The sequence below is a fragment of the Pygoscelis adeliae genome, unplaced genomic scaffold (genome assembly GCF_000699105.1).
Source record: "Pygoscelis adeliae isolate BGI_AS28 unplaced genomic scaffold, ASM69910v1 Scaffold186, whole genome shotgun sequence".
In the NCBI taxonomy this organism is placed as follows: domain Eukaryota; kingdom Metazoa; phylum Chordata; class Aves; order Sphenisciformes; family Spheniscidae; genus Pygoscelis; species Pygoscelis adeliae.
In genome coordinates, this window is record NW_008825071.1 from 10,690,578 (window position 1) to 10,699,159 (window position 8,582).

Here is an 8,582-nt window from a genome sequence, read left to right on the forward strand (position 1 = left end):
AAGGGGAAGGGGAAGGGGGGGGAAAAAGAGGTGGAGCTAATGAAGGAGAGCAGGTTAATACTTCAGCACCAGCACAAAGAGAGCAGGAAATGCCCTGACAAAGATCAGTCTGAAAACACACCCTGATGTTAGCCCGGAGTTGTCTGTGAGGCCATCAGTGAGCTTTTTATTCAACACCTAGCACACTGGTCCTTGATCTGCAAGGAGCCTGCAAAGCTGCAGTGAGCCAATTAATAAACCAAATAATTTTATTCATTTCTTTCCTTCTGCCCCCACCCCAGCCCACCAGAACACTAGAACCTCAGACCTGACCCACAAATTTCTCTGTACATGCATAACTTCATGGTAATCTTCGTACTGAAGTCTTTGAGACAATTACAAACTACACTTTGCTGTGCTTGCAGGACAGAGCCATAAATTTCTTTCTTTAGCAATGTTGTCATTAATGCATACACTGATTTTTTTTTCTTCTTCTAATGAAACAAACAGGGAGGATTTTATTTCTGAAATTCAATCTAAAACAATGCCTTAGGAAAGCAAAACACCTTTGCGGGCGAGCATCGAAGATCGCTACAAGGCTCCACAGAAAAACATGATTTTTTTGTTTGCTGATGCAAATCCAGCAGAATTGAGGAAAATAAAAACATAGCAATACTGCTGCCCTCCTGGTCCTAAAACACGTCTAGGTTTTTGATTTCTAAGTGAATGCTTGAAAAAAAGTAAAACCAGAACTTGCTTCCCCAAATTGTTTTAACATAAATATATTTAGGCATTGAAACTTCTGTTACTAGCCCCTTGAAAGTTAATTCTTAGGACTAAATGATTAGGGCATAAAAACAATTGTGTTCTTCACAAACCCAGATAAAAATCCGTAGACTATTACTAGGTTTCATCTCATTTTTATGACTCCTCTTCTCAAATAAATCAATCACATAAAGGTAAACTCAATGTGGGGAGTTAAGCTCTCCACAGAGACTGTGGAGATTGCAAACATAAGTCAAATAGGAAGAAAGAAAGCTTAGAAAATGGATGGTTTATACTGGTTTACTTCAAAGCACTGAGAGATGGCTGAAAGCGTTAACATACAGTGAGCACCGATTCCAGAAGAAATAATGGAAGCCTCTCTTACCAAACATGCAACTGTAAGTAAAAAACCCACAACTTCTACAGCTACTTCTCCAACTGCACAGGATTTCTATTATATCGAGAATCTTCTAAAGATTTGCAGCAAAATCATCAGCCTTAAAACTAGCCTTAAAGTAGCAAGCCTGTGGTTATCCTGATAACTGGGAGTATTAGGAGATTTTGTTAAGAGTCTTCCATGAAGACAACTACCTTCTCAGCAAAGGGCATATGGAATTAGTCACACCGCACACTATTAATGGGAGTTACACATAATAGTGAATGCAAACCACTGCATTTTCAGAGATAATTAGAAGCAATTTCCTCAAGTTCTCTTTTTCTTGTCCTGCATATGTAAGAGTCATTTTCTTTTTCACCCAGACACTGTTTTAGCACAAAATATGGTGCTATCCACATTTTCAGGTGTTCAGAAAAAATAGTAAGGACTGGTCATACATCCAAAGGTGTTTTTTTTGGTTCAGAACTATGTTTTATGTGTTGAAGGTTCAGATAAATGCAATACTGCTATTGTACAAACATTTTACCTCCCCAAAAAATTATAAACTCTTACTTAGACCACAATTAAAAGTGAGATGAATTACTTGATTCTCTGCCTGTACACGTTGCAACACCACAAGTAACTAGTTTCAGCAAGATTCACAAAGGTTGATCAGAGGAGACTCAGGACTGGAATAAGAAAATGCAGGAGGTCAAAAATGGAATTTATGAATAGAAGACATGGGAAAGCTTAGATAGTGGATATGTGAAGGTATGTTGCTCACTTTTATATACGTCAGCAACACAATATAACCCTGCTGCCTTATCAGTGTTTAATTAATTTTTTTTCTTTTTTTTTTTTTAAATCATTCTCTTTCCTTTGTAAAAAAGACCCAAACAACAAGGAGACATGAATGGCTACACAAAACCAACAAAACTATCTCTATAATGTTCTGGTCAAATGCATAAATAAAATAAACCAGAAAAAAATCCAATTTAGAGTAAATTTATATCGTACTTGTAGTAGTAAAACAAATCTCTGATTTGAATTTCATTTTCCTGTTGAGCGTGCTCATTTGAATGAAAAAAAAAAGTTACAAAGTTATGACCATTTACAAAATGCAGGTGTCGTATTTCATAGCCTCTGAATAAGAAGTGTCCGAGTATCACATCAAATGTCATTAGCGCACTAAGGCCTCACTTTTGAGGGTATTTTAGTAAAAGGTGTCCTGCTGTCTGGAGACACCTGCTACACAAACCATTAAATTGCTGGAAACCTGGCATGAGAGCACATGGCAAAAGAAATTGAGAAAATAGTGAGCTGATGCTTCTTGTCAGGCAGAAACTGTAATTCAAATGTTTGTTGGAAATCATTGCTATCTCCATACAGAATAAAACAGTAAAAATAATGCAGAGTCACGTGTCTCAAAAATCCACGTAACAGCGTTTTCTGAAGCCTGCAGTTATCTCCTCAGGCAATAGCATAGCACTGTTCAAGAGAAACAGTGACTTTGGAGAATTATGGACTAGAACTAGTTAGAAGTTTACAACTGACACTGGCAGTGACTGAGAAAAGCATTTCAACTAAGTGCGATTTTTTCAAACAAAGATGTCCCTTCTCCAGAGAAAATACCAAATTTTGAAGAAACTCCCCAAAGTCTCATTCCCACCATCTTTTTCTGCATGAGAAAAGCTCCCTTAGGTTTATGACCAGATCCAATGATGGCAACATGAGATTTTCTTTACTGAAAGTTTTTAACTGGATGCGGCAATTCAGAAAGCTGAGCCGAAGACAATCAGTGCATCATGCTCAGAGCAATAATCACTGAAATAGTATGTTCAGAATTCTAGATAATTGTATTATTAAACATAATAAATTCATATTAAAAAATCAGGCATAAATGCAGGCATGTCACTAACATTAACTGCAGGTTTACTTCTTAAATATTTCAGACATCCTACCTCGTTATTGACTTCGGCAGGTTTTTTCTTTGTTTCTCCGATGTCCAAATAGCTGTGGAAGGAAAACAGGATTGATTATTTACAGAAGCATCTAACTTACACAATACAAATATTTCTACACTTTTTTCATACATGAAGCTTTAAAAATTTATCATGGTTCAAAATAACATAAAAAGTAACTAATTCAAGACTTTAATGAAGGAGTGTTCATATAAATCTGCAAACTAGCCCTCTGGGCTAATACAAAACACAAGGGAGAACCAACCATCTACCTTCAAGTCACTGGTGATTAGAACAGACCATCAATGACCCCCTTGTCAGAAAGAAGCTCACATACTACTGTAAGGTGGATCAATAAATCTCACCACAATATCAACTTACCAGAGTTTTCAAAGTCATCATCTTGCCTCTTAGTTTCTCACAGTAAGTCTCTGATAGATTTAAAGCTTTCCTCCATACCCAACTTTAACCCAGGGCATCAGCCAAAGTTTAAAAGGATCTACACCACTTGTGTTTCAACAGGATGCGGACACATCTCAACACTGCATATCCTGGTTTCTCATGGTTGTGATGAACCAATAGCATCTTTACAATTATTTTATGAATAGACAAAATACAAGCCTCAACTGGACAAGAAAACAAAATACATCTATTTGAACAATACTGCTTTCCATCAGAGTACATATTCCCACAAAAACATTGCATTAACACAAAAGCGTTAGTTAAAACACACAGCGATGGATTAGCTGCATGTTGCCTTTCCAAAGAAAGGGAATTAAATAAGCCTTCAAGCATGAGTAACCCATAGACTGGCAAAGAGGCAACTGTCCACGTACTCAGACTACGCTAACTCCTTTCCCTTGTCAGCACTCTGAGAGCCATGAGAGTGGTTCTTCTCATGAATGCAGCTCTCAGTAGCCGCTGACTCTGCAAGATGTTTCTAGTTCTCAGCGCTGTAGGAAGAGACACCTTCGTGGGCAGTTATAACTCAGGACAGCAGCACCATTCAGCACCTTCTGCCAAGAGCTAAACATGAGAACAAAAATGGCTGGGGCATCTATTCTACACTGGGAGCATCTAATCCAACATTAGGTGATCAGCATTTGTTACAGGTTCTCCCTATTCCCACTTTCAGTGGGAAACCACAGGTGCTTTGGCCGGCTTTCAAGACTAGAAGACCCTATCTGAGAACATCAGGTATACCTGATGGCAAGCATCAGTGCAGGCTCACCAAAAGACCTCAGAGCCCGCAATGCATCTGCAGCCCTCCAGTAACGTCATGTTTTGTAGTTAATGACTGGGATAAGATCTGTTTGCCAGAGGAAACTTTTCTGCCTGGCCGAAGTTGAGAATTCATGAGACCTGAATGAAGGTGTAGAAGCAAGAAAAAAAAAAAAAAGAGAAAGAAAAAGCATCATTCATTCTTTGAAGGAATGGCAATCGTTTATCAAGGTACCACAGAATGGTCACAAGGATTTCAAGGCTTCAGTGTGCGGGGACAGTAAGACACAGCAAGGTTTCCAGGCAGTGCTTGAGATTGCATGCCAATGCTTTGGAAAAGGTAAATGTAGCAATGTAAGACAATTTTTAAAAACAAAGTGCCCAAGCCTTATGTTTAAAAACAAACAAAAACAACTGTTGCAAGCTTTTCCATGTAAAAAGGAATGAGTTCTCGAGACGGAAAAAAAGAAGTCTTAAAGCCTGCAAGACTGAAAAGAAATAAATGCCTCAGACAAAATAGTTCCAACAGCCTATAACAACAGCTGCTGACTGTGGTTCTTGTTTTCTGGGCATCTGTGAATTACTTCGAGGAGAACTAAGAAAAGTGATAAAGAAAAGCAAATATATAGTCAAAGGCTTAAATTCACTATGCGGAGGTCTGGGCATTCAGTTATCAAATTTCAGGGATCTACAAATCTGGAAAGGTCTAAATAGGGCCAAAGGCTTTTCTTGGGATAACGGCACCCAAAAAAATCCCAGACCAAAAATTTTACGAAAGTATTCCCACTGCTAAGAAAGCAGAAATACTTCCACCAAAAGACTATCCAAGCCAGTGATGAAACTACAGTGTTGTTTAAAGAGACACTGCTGGAGAGAGGACAATCTACCATTAATTAATGAGCACAGATACAAGTAAATGGGCAAAGGAGGAGGGTAGAGTAGCACGCTGAAAAAAAGCTGAAGATCGAAACAAGCTCCAGCGTAGACAGTTTTCTTTCAGCAAGCTGAGAGTCAAGGAAGAACTCCACAGGGGTGCAGGCCTGAACATGCATTCTCACTCACAACTGCAACAACTACAATATACCAACACCTCTGAAGTATCTATCTGAAGTATCTATCTGAAGATGTTAAGATTCATGGCTTGGAATGACAGAAGTTCACATGCTAAAGGTGAGCACAGTTTAGAATTCACTGCGGACAGGGAAGAAAAAGATTCAGTTCTCAGTATAAGGCATCTGAGAAGAAACAAATGCACTGTTTGAAGTGGACTGATGACACTTTCAGCTTCTGCTTCTCCTTGGATACTCTCTCCTTTCCATTATGCTCCCACACATCGGTGCCACAAGCCTCCATTTCAAAGTTCAGCCCTGCATAGTCTATCATAGCAATGAATGTGTCCAACAAGCATCACTGCAAAAAAAATTGTAAAAAAATGTACAAACTTCTTGCTGCTATCAGACCAGACTCAGATCCTTTAGGGCAGATGCTTTGGTCTCCCACAGCTGCAACTGCTTTATCTTTGCCTGTGACGCATACACAAACATACACTCTTTTCTTTAATTCCTTCAATTCCTTCCAGAAAACCGTCCCTTTCAATTAACCCCTCCTCTCCTCTGACCTTTCTGGCTAAGATGTCTCCCTAATTATCATTCTGTCTACAACCTAGTTAAGAACAAGATCAACATTAAGCCCTTCAGCCTGTCTTAAATAATGCTTGTAAAAGCACTGCCAACATTTACAGCACTATATAAATAAATACTGATAGTGAAGAACTCCAACTCTGAACACAGAAATGGAAAAGATCTCAAGTCATCCCGTTTATCCTCCCTATGGAACAAGACTATGGCATACTATCAAGCAATATATAAAACAGCCTGCTTTTACCGAGTCCTTTAGGTTAGCTTTTCTTAAAGTATTCTCTTCATTGACCTTAAATACTTGGGTATCTTGTTGCATGTTGCAACCATAAAAGTCTGAAAAGCTCTCACCATAAAACTCTGACCATAAAACATGAAATGACAAAAAGAAATGCTTTTTCCCACCCAAAATAAATCCAGAGTGCTCAATTCTCTACACAGTGAGAATGCCAAACACTTACTTTCAGCCTGTCTGTTGAACATAAAACACATTTAGGGAGGTGAAACATGATGTGCTGACAACTAACAACTTTAAGCCATCCACATAATCACGGGATTTAATACCAAAAAGATACGGTAGATTTTTCTTGAGAGTTGAGCACTGGATTTGACATGGAAGAGAATACAGAGGGAAAGGGACTTATATTTAGCCTATCATACATCTTTCTCTCTGGCTTTGCCACTGAAGAGCACGAAGCCTCAATAAATCTTCAGAAGCAGACAGTGACAAAAACAGTAAGAGTGCTGATAAAGATCCTGTTCATTACACAGAGAGTTTTGTCCTGAAACATAATAAGCTCTCCTGAAAAATGTAGTGTCCTCAACTCTACACAACCAAGATGAGTGAGGTCCTGTAAAGCTGGTAGTTTAGCATATAAATTCCCAACCACCTCCAGAAAGGGATTGTTAATTTTGAGATTTTTTTTTAATTCAATTGTAGGAAAAATGCCCATAAAGACTGAGCAAAACATATAATTAGGCAACTGAGACCATGAAATTCACTGTCAGAATTAAGAACCATTACTGATCACATGCAGAGCCACTTGGGAAACACACCTAAAAGCCCAGGTCTCCTCCACGATATTCTCCCAGTCACCCACTAGGAAACAGAGAAACTGTCAGCTTAATTCTTGGTGTCTAGGCAGGGAAAAGAAAGCAAACATCTTTTAAATAACAGGAGGGACTCAGCTATTCTGGTCATAAAAAGGCTATATACCTACCCAAAATGAACAGAAGTGATGGAGAGGTGGATAGCTGGGTAGAATATTTTAGACTTTTTAAAAATAAGCAAGAAAGGAAGTGTTGGGAATTAAATTCCCAGGCTCATCAACTTCATGGCAAGACTGTCAACACCCCACCTTTCTACAGCTTTCTCCCTGTTACCACTGAGCACGAATACTGACACTCACCCCTCAGTTAAGCACACATCACAACAACATGCCATTGCCGCATGTCCTTCGGGTTAAAAGGCTGCTTCTCCTTTTCTACCGTCATGTCAAGGAGATGGCACTATGCGACTGATAGTAACAGCAGCCTTTCTGTGGCTCACCTCTAAAGCTCTTTTACAGTTTTATCTGTTAAAAGTACCTTTCTTTTTACCCTGGGTCACAGCCTTCAAGTCCTCTTTGTGCAATGCCTAATAAAAGGGTTGGGGGGAGGGGGGGGTCCTCTGAAGTATTGCCACAGTGCCAAACCCCAAATGCTGATATTCACGTTCCATATAAATTTTACGTTACTTTTTAGCCACTCACTTGAGTTTCTTGAAGGCTTCCCTGCCACCAGCCACATACTGCTCTCCACTCTGAAGCTCCTCCAGCTGCCGGACGCGATGCCCACCCCGGGGGGTATAGATGTTACGCACAGCTCCAAAGGGTGCCTTCACCCTGCCTGTCACCTCTTTCAGGAATACCTCAAAGTTGGACACTTTCTTCTCATTGATGACAATACGGCGCCCTGGGAAGAAAGGGTCCCCATTGCGATATACCAGCACGCTCTTCACCATCGGCTGCGAGAGCCACGACCCCTTCGTGCCAGGACTAGTCATGCTCGGTGGCTTCGGACCTCCCGTGCAGTCCAACTCACCCCGCCGCGCTGCCTGCACCTGTTTACTCAGGAGAGGGTTGCTGCCTGAGCACCCCTTTCCCCTCCACCCTGACAACTGCCTGCCAGTGGTGAAGCGCCCACACCCACGCTGGGGCCTGGGCACCAGGGCCCACCTCCAGGGAGGCAGAGGAGGGAGCCCGGCGCCACGGGGAGGGATTATAGCCTCCCCGGGGCTGGCGGCACGGCTCTGCTCAGCCTTCCAAGAGCGACTCCTCCTAGGCAACCAGCTCTTGCTGCTCCCTGGCGCCTGGGGAGGTTAACGCCGATTACACTAAGCCCACACCCACGCTGGGGCCTGGGCACCAGGGCCCACCTCCAGGGAGGCAGAGGAGGGAGCCCGGCGCCACGGGGAGGGATTATAGCCTCCCCGGGGCTGGCGGCACGGCTCTGCTCAGCCTTCCAAGAGCGACTCCTCCTAGGCAACCAGCTCTTGCTGCTCCCTGGCGCCTGGGGAGGTTAACGCCGATTACACTAACCCAGGCAAAAAAAAAAAATGCAAGGGAAGAAAACCGACGCAGCAGGAAAATGGGGCTGCAGGGG

General features: G+C 41.4%; 1 protein-coding gene across 1 annotated transcript in view; it reads right to left on the minus strand.

The window, feature by feature from the left end:
- The window catches only part of DCDC2 (doublecortin domain containing 2), an 80,692-nt gene extending 72,709 nt beyond the window's left edge, over positions 1 to 7,983 (minus strand). The window contains exons 1-2 of the mRNA XM_009326513.1: positions 7,691 to 7,983; positions 3,082 to 3,133 (exon numbers count right to left, since the gene is read on the minus strand). Coding sequence (XP_009324788.1) covers positions 3,082 to 3,133; positions 7,691 to 7,983 — 345 coding nt within the window. The remainder of the gene's footprint in view (positions 1 to 3,081; positions 3,134 to 7,690) is intronic.
- Positions 7,984 to 8,582: the final 599 nt, after the last annotated feature.